This window comes from Lytechinus variegatus, chromosome 11 (genome assembly GCF_018143015.1).
Source record: "Lytechinus variegatus isolate NC3 chromosome 11, Lvar_3.0, whole genome shotgun sequence".
In the NCBI taxonomy this organism is placed as follows: Eukaryota; Metazoa; Echinodermata; class Echinoidea; order Temnopleuroida; family Toxopneustidae; genus Lytechinus; species Lytechinus variegatus.
In genome coordinates, this window is record NC_054750.1 from 23,286,604 (window position 1) to 23,304,571 (window position 17,968).

Genomic DNA, 17,968 nt, shown 5'->3' on the forward strand with positions numbered 1-17,968 from the left:
ACATGAAACCTGAAAGAAATGTTATCAATGAAATAAATTTTTTGGTTACATCGATATTAGTATCAATGTTAATAAAACAAGCGAATTTGGTTTTATAATAAAAAGTGGTCCCACGAAATTGCTCCTGCGACGATTGCTCCGGTCTTATCTCAAAGGGCATAGGGTTAGAATAAGGATTGTAATAGAGTATTTGGTTCGCAATAATGCAAAGAAAAGGATTAAGGTTTATTTAGTTTTGGAAGTAAGATTTTATGTTTGACTTAAAGTGCAAATTTTCCATCAGAGCAGTTGTCGTCGGAGCAGTTGTCGCAAATGTCATGGAACCTAAAATGTAATATATACACACACACACACACATATATATATATATATATATATATATATATATATATATATATATATATATATATAATCTTTGCACGTTCTTTACGTATAATATACATTTATATAATCTTTGCCCTTTGTATTTGTCACAAATCATAAAATACAAAATATGTGTTGCATTTCAATTAAACAGAACATTAATAAATGTGTGTTACATAAACAAAAATACCGTAAATAAATTATGTAGTTCTGTATTTGAAAACAAAATTAACTTGTACCCCAGCCTTGCCGGCAAGAAGATCCCTAGACCTACTAAAGTGAAAACGAGTATTTATTTACCCGCAGGTCTATGGTTGCCCTGGCGGCACCGCTGGGGTAGGGCTATAGCGCAACAAAAAAGACGTTTTCATATGTTACATTCCCGAACGTATGACATTAACAGACGATAAAACAAACTCACAAAAGGCGATAGAAAGAAAGATAAATACAAAATACTAAACTACAGTGGTTAAAATTTATGCAATGGAAATATATTTATTTGTGTTTGCCATTTTACATGGTGTTTATTAACATGATTAATTTAGTTTGTTTTTCGTCTTTGCAATAACTTACTTAGTGACTTTATACGTTTCAAACTACATGAACAATGGAGAGTCTTTTGGAATTTGCAACGTAAAATGAATTGTTTACCTAGTAAAATAAGAATATTAGATGATGAAGTGGTTTGATTTCAAAATGGTTCAAATAATCCAAAAGTTTCACATTAAAGGAAATAACTAGGATTGAAATCAGTCTCATACGCAACGCGTTTCAAAAGGATACTATTTTAGGGCATGAAAAATAAATGATCCAATGTCTTTGGTGTCGCATTGGAAAAAGAGCATAATGCATTCGTTTTCTTTCCTGTTTTTTTTTTACGCAGCGCGTTCCAAAAGGATGCTATTTTGGGGCAAGCAAAAAAAAATGTTCCAATCTCTTGGGTCTCGCATTCAATTTGCAAAGAGTGCAAAATGCACCGTTTTTTTGTAAACGATTAATTTGTAGGTATTAAAGTATTCATAATTTTATAGTGTGTGATTCGAAGTCTGGTGTAAATAGTGATTCTTGATGGAAAAGTGAACAGTATTGAATTCCTGACTTTTCATGAATTGATTTGAGATTAAATATTAGATAAAATTCTTTTAATTTTGCCTCACGGCAGCTCTAAGTGATTTTAAGTTACAGTATGTTTATCACTTTCACTGAATTAAGATAAGACGAGGCAATGTTTATAGGACATTCTTAAAATTCTCGGAACCGCCATATCTTACTCTGTTGAAGATAGAACATGCTTTATATTTTTTTTCATTCCATTCTTTTCATTAAGTTCCGTTATACAATATGCAGTATGATACGTATATTTCTCTTAATAAATATAGTACTGTTTATAGTTTATGGTTGTTTTACTATGCAAAGCAATATTTACGTATATTTACATTTACAATACACAATGAGAACAAATTACAAATTCAAGTCATTTCAATTCATTTTTTTTTCATTTTCTTTTTTTTTAAGTATATAAAATTAGATATAAATGATTAACAAACAAACGTAAAAAAAACAATAAAAATTATTGGGAAACTGCATGAATAAAACAAGAGGCCTTGTACAATTATGGACCTATTACGTAATAGGTCCATGGTACAATTAAGAACAATTCCCACGATATTGTTATCATTGTAAGGAAAGAATAACAATCAAGCACCTGACGTGTACGTATATGACACAATATGATCTTAAAGGTGTTAACAAAATATATGTTGAAAACAACAATTTTGCAAAATAGGAATGACTTCACATAATTCAGATATAGAAACTTCTATTTTTTTTAGTTTAGTTTTAGTTAGTATACATGACGAGAGGATAATTTATTCAATATTTGAAGAGTGAAAATGCTGTTTGGAGCACTTAACTGCCTGAAATTGCTGGTGGGCAGGTGGGGGCAAGGGTCCTGATTGGGGGCGATCTCCCCCCCCCCCCCCTCCCTCACTCCTTTGAGCCACAACTGTGGCATTGTTACAATTTCATATCAGTGAAGGTACTGTTTTCCCAATGTCAATGATGATATAATCACTGGAACAGCAATAAACGGGTTTCGCCCATATTTTATTAATCGAACTCAAACCTGTTACTTTTGTCCATCTCATCATGATGGCCTTTTGTAGCGAAGGCGTTCATCAGGGTTCAGTTATGGGTCCACTTTGTTTTTCAAAGTACAGGACCCCTTGGAAGATGTATTACTTGGTAAGAAGCTATGTATGAAATATTAAACAGCATTTTACTGTCTAATGTAAGCGCCGCGGCTGTGGGGATAAGGCCTAGTAAAAAAAAAAACACGTCAATGCCTGAGAGGTCTACCTTGGAGACATGACATTTGCTCCTGCGACAATCATGACAATCGCTCCGCTCTTTATTTCGTCTAAGATGTAGGGTTAGGGTTACTCTTGCTGTAGGGATAGGGTTGGGATAAGGTTATAGGGTATAGTGCTAATAACAGGGCTGAGATTGGTTATTCATGGGGGCGTGGAATATTTGCAACGGAGCAATTGTCGCGATGGAACCACTGTACTAAACTACAGTCGTGATACCGGGGAGCGTGGTCGTTGCATTCTGTGACTCGCTGGAGTAAAGCCCAGAGTCATTATTTGCAATTCGGAGCCATTCTTCTGTGTACCATTTCTTCTGGTCAGTATATTGGACTGAAGACACCTCGCTAGGTGCATTCACAAGGTAGCCAAGGCCAATTCCATCCACTGGTCCGGGCAAGGAATACATCACCCCTTGATCTTCGGTCTGTGCACTGGTGGCTTCTGTTTCCACGCGGATGTGTTTCAAAGGAAGGAATATATATAAAAAATATATATATATATGGAAATGGGAATTGAACTCAAATGCAATATATTTTCAGAAGAAAAAATATCGGACAAGCAGATGAAAAAGTTTTCAAGAATATCGGACAAACCATAAGAAACTTATGAATCGGTAAAGTTTGAATATGTTTTGAATTTAAGAATATGAGATTACTTTACATTATCATACATGTCATAAGGAGACTTCAAATTTAGCAGCATTGTGTTGTAGACAATAGAGTTTGGACTACTTTTCCACGTACTACACCATACGAAATATATAAAAATTTTCAAAAATTGTGATATCAACTTATAGTTTCTTTCATAGAGACCTAAAACCAAAATGTTGTGCATGGCATGTGTTCTACAGTGCGTCCCAGAAAAACGAAACCGAGATTTAGCGATGATTTATCATAACTTAATCACAAATACAATAGACAAACATGACAAATAACCTATCATTGTACATTCAGGCATGAGTGAACAAAAACAATTTGAAGATGGGATACCAAAAAGTTATTTGGCGGGCTGTATCTGGGTTTAGAAAACAACAACACATTTTTAAAAAGAATGAGGAATACTCTTGGTAATATCAGATGAAAGAGGAGATTCTAAGCTTTACATTGGTAGGTCATTTGTCTATTGTATTTATGATTAAGTTATGATAAATCATCGCTAAATCTCGGTTTCGTTTAATCTGGGACGCACTGTATATTCATTACTATCTCAGGGCATTAGAAAGTATGGTACGGTAAATTACAAATCCCTGATAACGAAGTACACCTTCGATGGAAAGTTGTCCACATCACTTGTCATAATTCACTTTCCTATTTGCCAATTTGAAATCCACAAAGTCTCTTAAAGCAACATTTATGTTCTCATTACTTATCCGATTTGCAGGATAAATAAGTTAGATAAGTTAAGTGGTCATGTTTGGGAGTAAAAAGATTTTTTTTTCTTCTAGATCTGTTGATTTTGGGACATTATGCATGTTACGAAAGTAATCGATTAAGTTAGTACTCAATGTGCATGATAAAATAAAATTTTCATTAAAAGGTTTCAATGTTGGAACAGTTCAGGGGAGAAACCAGGGTAATTTCCCCCTTAAAGAGGAAAAGAATGATGTAAAAACAAAAATGTCTGTTAACCTTTTACTGTCTTCTGATTGGACTGGTTATGATGGTTCCTGTAGGCAACTTTGGCAATGCAGAATAGCAATATTAGAGTTGCAGCTCCACAGACGCCACTGATCACACTAACGACCACAGTTCTGAAGTTTTTTGAAGGTGAACCTACAACCTTTTCCGTTTCTGTCCGTTGTGTTAATATTCAAAGAAGGCAAAGACTGACATTAATCTTATTATTGAACGGACGTATTTTTTTCAAATTCAAATGAATGAAATTCTATACATTTAGATTCGTGTTCATCAGATTCATGGTATTTTCCTTAGCTTGTACTGTACAATGAAAGGTCGGTAGATTATTAAACGCCTCACTGCATGTATACTATAATTCATGTAGCACAAATAATCCTTACCAAATTTGTAGGGAACTTTCTGAAAATGCAAGTAACGCACGTTACCTCTAACAGTGTTCTTTAAGCCACGAATCGAAATACCTACACAATTATATTCTTTTTGCTTTACGAGATGAAATTGAACAAGAATAACTGCTATAATTGTATTACTATTTTACAAATGTTCTTCGTACATGGACGTTGAGTATGAATGTTGGTACTGCCATCAAGTTTGATTTCCTAGAATATTCCATGCTATATTACACTAAGCATGCTAAGGAAGAACCCATTACTAACATACGCGCTCCCTTTTTTTGTAAAAAATAAAGCGCATATTATTGCATCATATGGAATTAAAGAAGTGATTTCAAGAGCGGAATGCTGTTAGAAAACACTACAAATCTAAATTCTGATTTTAAATTTCCACAATCGTTGTTGTCGGCTTCAAATCGCATCCGATTCCAGGGCTCCTACACGATTTTGAATTAAAACTAGTTACATTTATACAGGAAGTCTCAAAATATTATTTGGGTATACGATCGTTTAAGCTTTCTCCAAAAATCGGATTGCTATGACTTCAAACTTTTGAAATAAGTCTGCTGTATATGAGCACTGCATGTAAAGGGAAAGTTTTGATAATACACTCCTCCCCTCTCCCATGTTTAATGATGGGGTGGCTCATTGGAGGAGTGAAAATCTTTTGTATTTGGTACGGGGCGAGCGTCACCTCGACCCACACCATTTTTGGTCCCCTGTTAGTTTGCATACTTATCTCAACCACTGGAATATGACGCTCCCACATAGATTGTATTGTGTTATTTATCGACTTTAAAGATAAGTATAATGCTATTTCTTATTTCAGCATGCTAGTTTGAAGCTGAGAGAATGCTTTCTTAATGAAAGAGTAAAGGAGTAAAAGTCCAATACTTGTTCATTTTCTTTTTACTTTTACTTTATTTTTTAAATTAACATTCAAGGTATTCATGGTATTATTAAGATATTCACTCATTGATAGGTTAGAGAGTGATCATGGTGATACGGCCTTAAAACATTTTACATTTAATAAATTAGGTGGTTCAAGAACCGCGGGTCTGGCCTGATTTCTCGATTAATAAAATATGCAATAAATATCTTTTGATACCTGGATGATCTTGTCCTTATCATCATCAAGATTTTTTACCAAGTATAAAAAAAGCAATTGAGGCAAATTTCAGGTTGAAGAAAACTTGATCTCTATAAGACACTTGACCCCATTATCCTCAACTCCACACAAGTTGTATTACCCAAGGATTTTTTTTAACAAGATTGATACAAAAATACAGAAACGAGAGCAATTTGAACAAAAATGACATTTTGACGCTTGCAATACTTTTGACCACATAATACCAAATGATCATTTGAACTAAGTGTGATTTGATGCAGAATTTAAAGAAAAAGAACAAGTTAAACAAAAACTTGAAAAGGGGATGGACATGACCACATATCATTTGACTTTTTGACCTCTAAATGACCTTTGACCCCATCATTCTAATAAGGTTTACATATAGTATTTCCCAAGAATCATATGTCCCAAGTATGAATATAATTGATACAAAAATAAAGAAATTAGAGTAAGTTGAACATAAACTTTCACACTTTTATAACAGACCAACAGACAAAAAGGAAACGTAATTACTTGCGCATCTAGGTAAATCACTAGAGAGATCGCCGTTCTTGAGACACGTGACTGTACTGTTCCCTGTCAAGTTATATCCATTCTTACAATTGTATGAACATGAAGTGCTGTAGAGGATCTGTTCTCCTTCTCCGCAATTATTAGTAGTGGTTGTGTTGTACAGGAAAGATGGAAACACTCTAGGCAATGGGCACGTGACCACTGCAAGAATGAAATTCATTATTTTTTTATGAATAACATGCAAGGATTTGTCAAAATAAGCAAGGTAACTGAACTTTTTTCATTTTATATTTTGTATTTTCTCTCTTATATTGTTCTTCCAGACAATATCTTATTGCTAATACAAAGGATGTATTAAAGGCCTGGTCCAAGTGGCCGACGGACACAAAACGTATTCATAATGGATACAGCGGACATGCAAAATTTCGGGGTGGCTCCATCTTTTTTGGGGGGGGCAAGATTATTTCCGTTTTACAACCTCTCTGCATCCGTAAGCACAGTGGGACCACGCCTTAACATCGTCAAACCAAGACCTTATTCTGCAGTCATTAAGGTCATAATACGCAATACCCGATGGCTGGAATATGACGCTTCCACATTGTAATTGTTTGTTGTGTGTGGGTGTGAGTTTGTTTGCTTTTCTGTATGTATTAGGTTGCTTAAGATATAGGGCCTTGCGAAATGGAAAATGCACAATTATTGGGCCTAGGAAATCATTAGTAACAATGGGGAATACATAATCATGTACAGTATAACACGAAAACTTTTTTCCAGCTTGTCATTCTCCTTAATGTTATAGTCCATTTAGAATAAAAAGCTTGTGGTTAATTTGTTGAAATAACTCGGAATTATTTCGATCTCTTTCTCATTGTCAGCCAACCGACAGTTAATTGCTAAAAAAATAATAGCAGAATATTCTTAATCGGTTACCTGTACAAGTAGGCAGAGAAGGAGAGAGTGCCGCGTTAGCACGACATGTAACCAAATTAGATCCAGTTAGATTATATCCCTCATGACATGAATACGAACAGGTATCTGTGTAATTGATAGACTGTGATCCATTGCATTGTGACGTCATCGCAGATAGTTGCGATGGAAGCTCAGGTATGGAACAGGATACAACTGGTGACAAAGAAGAAAGTTGGTATAGAGTTATGGGTGAAACCTGGATGGAAGATGTAATTACCTGAAGATATATTCGCATTTATATATTGGTATAAGGGGTCTTTTTTAGTTTTCTTTTAAAATCATATTTCATTTCCTCCTCATCATAATGTGAAAATAATGTATAACACAAAATCGTTTGCATAATTGTCTCAGAACTGATACATGGAACTATAAAATTATTTATTTTACATTTTCACGTTTGTTTTATTATATTCACAAAGGGAAAATATTTAATAGAATGTTCTAGAAGAGACTATGAATAAAATAATTAAAAAACGCAACAACAAATAAAACTTTTTAAAGATCACTAACTCAGCCACGCTTTATACACCCAACCCCCCCCCCCCCCCCCCCTATTTAAGTGAATGACAATATGATTCTCGATCGATGAATCCTTCCGCTCATGTAAGCACCACCTAGGTTTAAAAAGATTGGGTCTTTTTCAAGTGAATCACGATATGACTGTCGACATATGTATCCGCTTACGTTTATAAAGTTCGTGAAAAATGGTTTGCAAAACTTGGAAATAGTTACTACAGATAGATGAAAATAGACGTTAATCATGAAGAGCATATGGACTTCAGCATAGAAGATTTACTTGAAGATGTATTTCTAAATTGTTTCCTGATGAGCCAAAACACTCCCCTCCCCTACCAATACACCAAGACTATCACGATATCCTGCTCACACGCAGCAATGACTCACATGAAATGGCCGAGGATTTATTTTTTTTTCTTTTTTCAAGTGTAAAGAAATCATTATGAAAGGAAGTATAAAATGTAAGTCCTTAAAATGACCAAATTTATTAAAGCGAAATGCTGGAGCTGTCTGATATAAACCTTCGTTTGCATTGATTTATTTCACTTATGTTTTTACATGTATCCAGCTGACACAAACATAAAATCACTGACGAATTACCGTTACATTTGGGCACCGATTCAGATAGGCTTCCATCGTTGAGACAAGTGACACTCTCACTGCCAATCAAATCATATCCCTCTGAACATTCAAAAGTACACGTGGCATCGAAGTCAATAGAACTTCCTTCGTTGCAGTTTTCATTAAACACCGAAGACAGGTTAGGGTGGAATACATCAGGTAGATGACAAGTCACAACTGAAAATAACAGAGAAAGACCCTTAGTATGATGAAAAACATGATTGCAGATACTTTTAGTTATACAACAAATGTTTTTGCGTGTCCTCAAATTTTCAATGAAGTACCTTTTCTCTGCACAGTGGGTTTGCAAATTGTGCATGCTGCATGGCAGTGCATGAGTCCAAAGCTCTCGTGTGTCCATACATCGCGGACGGTCATTATGTCAAAAACTAGCCAATATTCTTAAAATCTGACATCATCAACGTAGAAAGCGACCTAAAATTAGCCTTAGACGTAAGTTTCTTTGGGAGTTCAGCATTTATGAAAATATTGACAAAAGATCGGCAAATTTGTCACCGTTAGCGCGCGTTCCTAATAAATCTGATATTCCCAACAAGCACCACGATATCATCATTTTGCAAGCAGATATCATTTTTTTTTAAATGTGAGTTTAATGTGATACTGACTGACTCTATAGCATTTTGCTTTCAATCTGATTTAAATATTTAACTTTTTGAGCTCGATTTGTTTGAATGCCCACTAAAACTTTGGTCCGCGAAGTTAGGTCACACTTTTTTCAGAACGGTTTTCCAGCACAGCGCGCATTCGTCGATCGTAATAGAATATCGAGATGGCGATACCGTCGAAACCTCTTGACCTACTTCACATTTTCGTTTATGATTTTATAGTTTACAATCTTGCCGTCAATGTGGTAAACTATTTTTTTAATTCGTTTTGTATAAATTATGAATATTTGGTGAACAAATTTAAGCCTCATGAATATTTATAAAATGTCCGCGAAGCTCAAAACGCAATTTTTTTCGCATATTTTAATTTTGTAAAAGTTGTATATTACCTTCGCATGTCGGCAGGAAATCAGAGAGCGAGGTGTTAGCTAGACATGTGACTGATTCAGATCCAATGCGATTATATCCGATATCACATGAATATGAACATGTTTCTGTGTAATTGATAGATTTTGATCCATTGCATTGTGACGTCATCGCCAACAGGTGTGCTGGAAGCTCAGGTATGGAACAGGATTCGACTAGTGACAAAAGAAGGGAGTTTGAGAGGTTAATGGAGAGACTTGTGTGGAAGATGCTCAACATTTGTACAAATTGACCTTTTATGAAGAGTCAGAGATAATTTTGGAAATAGAAATACTATAGGAAAAATATTGAAACAAATTACTGTAAACTAATAAAAGGGCGTCATTGATTGATTATTAATCAATTACCTTTACATGTTGGCAGTACTGCAGATAAGGTACCATTACTCTGACAACTGACACTCTCATTGCCAATCAAAGCATAACCCTCCGAACATTCAAAGGTACACAAGGTATTGAAGTCAATAGAGCCTCCTTGGCTGCAGTTTCCAAATTCTAAAAGCAGATTAGAGTCGAATACTTCAGGGAGAGGACAAATCACAACTGGAAATAATAGAGGGAGAGAGACAGGAATATCAAAAGTATGATAAAAAAAAGTTACAGAAACCCTAAGCTTACCAAAGATATGGTGTTAGCGAGCGTTGTTGTAATCAATGCAGTTTAACCATACTGATTCTCATTACAGGGGATCAATCAATAGCACGTATAATCCGTCGCAAATTTTCTCAAACCATGGAGATATTACACTTAAAACTAATTTGAATACGAATCCATAAGAAATTAATGCACTCTTGAAGTATTAATTGTTCTGCCCATGATCAAACGGTCTTACTGATGAAATCCTTGCAAATGAAAGCGATTTGGAATCCTTCAGAAATCTTCACAAGGAATTGAATACGATATAAGCTCGATATTTAGTATTTTATTCATTGTAATGCTTAGATGTTGATTCATGCATTTATAGATGCGATGTACATTATGTATGTTATATACATATTGTTAGACATGAATAAAACCAAACAAATCCAAACAAACCTCTTCTTTTTCTCACTTGACCAATATATTTTTATAAGGTGTTAAGCAATGTTACTCTACCTTGGCATGTTGGTAGGTCCGCTGAGAGGAGGGCATCTTCCCCGCAGGTCACCGTATCATTACCAATCAGATCAAAACCAACATCACATTCGAAGTAGCAGCTATCAGAATAGTTGGTGTATGTCCTCTCGTCACATGTAATATTAGGAGATATTAGCCCGTCTGAGAAACTTGGCAAATAGCACTGCAAAACTATGAAATTTTTAGCAAAGTGAGTTTGCTTCAAAGACGCTCTCTAGTATTACAAGCACAGCATTGATCTGTTGACATGGCCAGTTGAGCCTGGGGGTACTTAGATTTGGTTTGGACGGTGTGTGCAGCTAAAGGTTCAAAACCTATACCCATATTTACGGGAGATTTTGGCTAAAAAGGTACCAATTATTAAGGACTTATTAACATTTGACAAGAAAAAAAATGGTTATCACAAAAAATGGAGAATATGGACCCATGTTTAAGGCCAGTATCTAAAATATTGGGTCATGGACCCATGTTTAAGAACAGTATCTAAAAATATGGGCCATGTTTAGGGATTTTCCAGCATAAAACTATACCCCATGTTTAGGGATTTCTTCCAAAAAAGCGACCCATTCCACCAGCACATCCCCGTATGCCTTATTTCGTGAGTACCCCCCCCCCCCCGGGATGAGCCAGGTAGTTTTCGAATTCGTTCGAACCCGCAAACTTGAATGACCTTAAAACATAAGTAAAACGCAATTTATTTCTGATTCCGATATATTTGTACTTTTAACTCGTTCAAACTTCAATTGCTGTAAGGATAATTATAACGCAATTCATTTATTTTAGGATATCAGTATTAAGTTTATTTTTAGAGAACATTTACTTCATAAATGACAGAGGTTCCAACATTTTCATATTCATACTGTTTTCTATTATATTTTGAATTGATACACATTTTTATTAGATGCTATCCATTGATCATATATCAATTTGCAATGCCATTCTCTTATTTTCATCCTGGGGACAGGTACTGTCTAAATTATTTTAACAATATCAATGACAAGGAAATCAACGCTGGTAGGATATTTACTAATGTACATGTAAAAAGAAATTCACTCACTTCCACATTTAGGTAATTCACTGGACAGATCGCCGTTCTCGAGACACGTGACTGTACTGTTCCCGGTCAAGTTATATCCGACCTCACAATCATACAAACAAGAAGTATTGTAGAGGATCTGCTCTCCTTCCGTACAATTATTAGTAGTGGATGCGGTGTTCAGGAATAATGGAAACATTGTAGGTAATCTGCATGTGACCTCTGCAATAATGAAATTCATAATTGTTTGATGAATAAGCTGCAAAGATGTGTCGAAATAAAGCACGGTAACTGGGGGTTTGGTGGTTGTTGTTATTTTTTTATTTTTGTGTGCTTCCCGGGATGTGCTTTTATCCAGACAATCTCATGTTGATGCATAACAATTGTTATAATTATCATTCAATTTTTATTATCATTGTTATTTTTATCATCATTTTCATTATCGTCATAAGCCTAGATGCCGTAACCTGAGAACCTGAGACATCATTTTATTAAAATAATCACAAAATATAGTGAAGTGTTTCAGGACATTATTCATTTATAAGCATTAGATATTGACAACGTCATTCTCTTTAATTTTGAAAATATAAAGTTCATGATCTGGAACTCGAGAAAGGAATCGCTCTTTTCTACCTATACTCTAAAAACAAATCAGTCGTAAGTGACTAGTTAATATGGTCAGCTTTGTGCAACTGTTATTCTAGTCATATTTGACTATTTTCTAGTCGTATTTTACTAGAACAGAGTTATTTCTAACTAAAATATATGTCAGAAATGTGAATAGAATATCAGTTGCATCCAACTGACTACTTGTCTAGTCAATTAGACTGATTTGGATTCAAAACCCTCTTGACACAGTATGAAGTCTATAAATGTGAATTGCCAGTTTATGTAAGCATGGATTTTCATGATCATAAGAATTGTGTGAAGACTTCACACAGATGTCAAACACAACCTGAGTGATTGTAATCACACATGACCAAGATTATTTATACACAAATTGTTTTCAAATGCTGAGCCTTAATTGCAACAACACTGTACACATATACCATGGAGCTATTAACAGAGAATAGCTCCATGCATATACTATGCTGATATAATATTAATTTTGATTCATCAAATTTGAAACATCCTTACGCAACAAATGCAATACTTTAGAAGAATGTTTTCATATGGGGGTATTATATTTTAATTAAATGATGAAATGTTCTGTTTCGTAAAGTTCTTCATATAATGTTGTTAATAACCACATCTTAATCTGGACCTGACAAGGATATTTTATGACAATTATCTGCTTCTTTTGCCATATTTTAATTGTGTCGTATGCAGTTTAGGGGATGTGGCTGATTAGGTCGAATTCCCGTTGTCTTTGTATCTTTTTTGGCTATTAATGAATATATATATATATATATATATATAATATATATATATATATATATATATATATATATATATATATATATATATATATATATATATATATATATATGTATAAGCTGAATGCGGACTGTAGACCAGTACAACAATGATTGATGCTGATGAGTAGGCCTATTATCCTGTTTTCATTTTGTTAATTGCATATGTTGTTCTTTCCTTTGTGTTGTTTCATTATGTTTTATTAACGGAAATAAATTCAAACAGGATCAGGTGGAAGAGAAATAATCCCCCGACTGAAAAAAATCTGCCGAATTCAAATCAAGTTGACTTCAAACATAAATTCGATAGCGATTTCAATCACCTTGATTCTATATTAATTACATGACATCATTGAAAATGTTTTTTTACCCACTTCAGATGGCAGTTTTGATCTTTCAGTATTACTTCTTTCCTGAGAATCAAGGGCTATCCGAAACAAGTATTTCCTATTAATTTCTTGTCTATTGTCAACACTAAATATTACGAAACTCGCGATATCATGCCAAGGTTGACATTTAAGATTTGGTCTTATTATTATGAGCCTATTAAGAGTAAAACTTATAAGGCCTACATTTACTTCCAATCAAATTACGATTACAATTATACAGAACTCGAAAATAAATTTTGTAATCCCGCCATTACCATGGCAAAGTGGTTTTCAAAACATTGTGAAAATATGCCTTGCACATTTTTACCTCTGGACGTCTGTCATGTCTGTGTATGCCAAATTTCATGACATCGGTCATAAACAGAAGAAGTTGTTCGATCCGCAAAATTTTACACGAAGTTTATATCGAAAGATTTTCACCAAGGTTTTCCATTATGTACTCTTATCATGGCAAAAGATAAATGTTGCATTCCAGTTGGAAATAAACTATGCTCTGATAGGCGTGACACTCTGATCTTGATGATCTTGAGATCTCTGATCTTTTGATCTGATGTGATCAGAAACTGCCAGCTTACATATATATAAATTTCCACTATTCTGGACGCTTCTAGTATTGTCTTTAAACAGAACATTATCCTTCTTTCTAAAATAGTCCACTTCTGGAAGACTCCTGAATGACCTCAGTGAAATTAACAATGTTAACAACACAGCTGATCCTATTGTCAATTTCTATTGCGTAGCAATCTCTATTGTTTGTAAAACATTCCAAAGATAACTCCATTCATTAAATATGCATGCCTAACAAATCTTTACTGAGACATTCTTGAAAATTGTAAATCATTATATGCTATTAATATCCTTAAAGAGCAAATAACTAAATAAATGAACTTAATTGCTCTTACATTTCTACTTATATAAATATAACAATATAAATCAAATATGTAAGGCCTTCGATTGGAGGTTTGGTAAAATTATGATCCCCTCAGTGACGCAAATGCGACCATTTCCCTTCGGGAACCATGGTTTCAACCACCTCTCTGGCGGCCGTACATAATTTGTTTACTATACATGTATGTACGGTTGGGAAACTAACACATTATTACTGCTCAGGGTAATAAATCCCCCCTCCCGTCGTATATTTTATTCGGCTGCTTGTTATTTCTATGATGAAAATTTCAATATGTAATAATATAGTCCCTGTGCCTGAGTGATAGTAATAAAGAAGAATTTTAACATTACCTCTTTCAGGAGTTTCAGTTACAGGAGCGGTGTTTGAACAGGTACAGGGTTGTCCAGGTTCGCAATTTACCATGTTTACTGAAATTCAAATTGTTTATAGTGAGAGATTTTAGAACATATACACAACGCTAGAAAGTGAGACAGCATTGGTTTTTTTATTTCATAAACGTATGTAACTTCAACCGAGGACTTGTGTGTCAGTAGAATATGACATTTTGATACCAATGGTACGTCCTCGGTCAGAGAAGTTTGCAGGGTGGGGATTTGTGTGTGGGTGGGCGACGATGTGTGTGTGTATTGTCCTCTGTTTCCACGAAGGTTATGTGCTGACACATAACTGCTCTGGTACTATGTATTTCATCGACAGTGACATGTTTACAGCCTATGGACGCCTAAAAGTGCAACCAAGATATTCAAGGTCAAGTCCATCCCAGGAAAATGCTGACGAATAAATACTATACATTTAGGAAAATCAAACTAGCATAGTGCTGAAAATTTCATCAAAGTCGGGTGTAAAACAAGAAACTTATGACATTTTAGAGTTTCGGTTATTTTTCACAAAACAGTGATATGCACAACTAGGTGAGTCAGTCGATGATGACCATCACTCACTATTTCTTTAGTTTTTTTTTAATGTTTGAATTATATAATATTTCATGTGTTATATATTTGACAATAAGGACCAACTTGACTGAACCATGTAATATTAAACAATGCTAATTCCACATGTTCAGTGAGGAAGTAATCGTTGTATCACTTGACAATGAGGAGAAAATTATATTGTTTCATGTAATAAAATACAAAAGAAACAATGAGTGGATGATGTCATAGTCTCCTCATTTGCCTACTAGCCAGGATGTGCATATAACAGTTTTGTGAAATTAAGCGAAACTTTAAAATGTCATAGCTTTCTACATCCGATTTTGATGAAATTTTTAGTGTTATGCTAGTCACTAGTTGGCTTTTTCTCGTTTTATTCAAATCAACTTTTTGTTTGGGTGGACTTGTCCTTTCAGTTTTTCAGATATCCGTAATGTCTACATCTGTTTAATAGAAAAGATGAGAAGGTCTCGAAAAATTGAGATCTCGCCATGTCTACATCTCGTTGGAGAAATGATCAGCTAATATTATCTCGGATCTAATCATGTCTACATCATGTAGAAGAGATGATAATTGATGACAAGATCTTGGATCCCTCCAAGATTATAAGACTTTCAGATTTCTAAGACTTCCGCGTCCCCCTTTCCCCCTCTGCCTATGAATGCCTTACCTTGACAAAAATTGGATTTATGTACACCAGAGCGGAGAAAAACTCCTGATTATCGAATAGTAATTACTATTACGATATCAAATCAAATACACTCTAAGAACACTGAGTAACATTTTACCCAATATTGGGTAAAAAGGGAACATGCATGTTTGCCGGGGTTTTTTTACCCCATAATGGGCTATGTCAACGCAACATTTCGTAAAATTTACAACATATATCTTTTTACTCAACCAAAATGCTGTGCATCATCATCACGGGGCCGGCTAAAATAGCCCCTGCAATGATCGGGCTATTTTGGTGCTGCTTTTATCAGCACTAGACCAGCGCAATCGTATAAAAGCAGCGTAAAAAGTCGTGCCGATCTGCTACATTTACTGAACGCTTGTGGTGCGGACTTTTTTACTGTGGGCCTGCGTAGGACCAAAAACCCATGAGTTAGGCTACTGGAAACGGTGTTAAACTACTGCAGCACAATGTGGATTAAGTTATCGTTCAAGGAATGATATTATGCAGCAATTATGAAAAAGTATAAATAGGCCCAATCATGACTGATACATCACAAATGGTGAGGGTTTACCACTCACGAGAATTTATACTTGTCGTGATTCCTCCATCATACCTGCCAGTTGGCAATGTCCAAATTGTAATCGGGTTTCCTGGTTCTACATTTGGCTCCTGCTCATAATCACCTAGGACGATGGATGCATTATAAACACGCTGTAGACAAAATGAAAAAAAAATCATATTCAAGTAAAGAAAAATACATCATAATACAAAGTTAACGATTATCAAATAAAATAAGACGAACGAAAAAAAAGAGTTGTGGTCATATAAATTGGCATGGTCCTCCCCCACCACTCATTTATTTACTTTCATGTATGGGTGCATCACATATAGAGATGATGATTATGCCAATCTTATGCCACCTAAAGCCCCAGTCACACATAGACACGGATCGTTACGGATCAACACGGCAATACCGGCATGATCCGGGGAGGTCCGGGATAGTTTGCCCCGGATGACTGTAAACAAGGCATCAACACGGCAGCTTCACACAGATCTACACGGACCGTGCCGGCAGAGCACGTCGTCAACACGGACCAACACGTCAGCAACACGGACCTACACGTCAGCTTCACGGACCAACACGTCAGCTACACGAAGCTACACGGACCAACACGTCAGCTACACGGACCATCCCGGATTGCCTATCTACCCGGCAGTCCACGGATGACGCCGGATGTTTTGACAGTCAAAAACTGCCGTGTTGGCCTCCCGGACGTTCAAGGACCAACACGGGCCACCACGGACCACCAAGGATGCCCAAGGCAGCAACACGGATCTCTCCCCGGACCATCGCTGATCAGATCCGTGGTCGTCCGGGTCTTTATGTGACTGGGGCTTAATGCAGAAGTTGCAAACTTTGGTGTTTTGTTTTCTATCCTAAAATTGGCGAAGGTTACAAGCTTGGCGATGGTAAAGGCCCCATTCAGGGTTTCAACAGAAATTTGAAAACAGAATTCCATGAATTTTCCATGACTTTTCCATGACTAAATTGCTACATTCCGTGACTTCCTTTTTGGCACGGTTTCCAAAGTCAGACACGTCATGATGGCCTCCACCTCCCCTCACAGCAATCCGTTCCAATCCAATCCTTACTCATGGCATAAACATCTATTATAGTATATGGGCTGTTTCTGACCAGGGTACAATTTTCGTTGCACAAACACCCATAATTTAAAATTATCTTGAACAAAATTCCATGACCTTTCCAAATTCCCTGACTTTTCCCTGACTTTCCATGACCACAATTTTTCCAGGATTTTCCGTAAATGTGGGAACCCTGCCCATTATTCCCAATCACGGGAATTTTGGTATTAAACACCATGACGGTATAGGCAAATATATCCTAATTTCTGAGTTTCCTGATTTTGTTTCCGCCG

The 17,968-nt window shown here is 35.5% G+C and overlaps 1 protein-coding gene across 1 annotated transcript in view; it reads right to left on the bottom strand.

Annotated features, from left to right (window-relative positions):
• Positions 1-1,881: 1,881 nt before the first annotated feature.
• LOC121423923 (P-selectin-like) overlaps positions 1,882-17,968 on the bottom strand; it is a 30,329-nt gene continuing 14,242 nt past the window's right edge. Inside the window, exons 4-14 of the mRNA XM_041619472.1 lie at positions 16,610-16,742; positions 14,756-14,833; positions 11,734-11,934; positions 10,656-10,847; positions 9,909-10,103; positions 9,525-9,716; positions 8,489-8,686; positions 7,334-7,525; positions 6,404-6,604; positions 4,361-4,522; positions 1,882-3,173 (exon numbers count right to left, since the gene is read on the bottom strand). Coding sequence (XP_041475406.1) covers positions 2,932-3,173; positions 4,361-4,522; positions 6,404-6,604; positions 7,334-7,525; positions 8,489-8,686; positions 9,525-9,716; positions 9,909-10,103; positions 10,656-10,847; positions 11,734-11,934; positions 14,756-14,828 — 1,848 coding nt within the window. The 5' untranslated portion in view covers positions 14,829-14,833; positions 16,610-16,742 and the 3' untranslated portion in view covers positions 1,882-2,931. The remainder of the gene's footprint in view (positions 3,174-4,360; positions 4,523-6,403; positions 6,605-7,333; positions 7,526-8,488; positions 8,687-9,524; positions 9,717-9,908; positions 10,104-10,655; positions 10,848-11,733; positions 11,935-14,755; positions 14,834-16,609; positions 16,743-17,968) is intronic.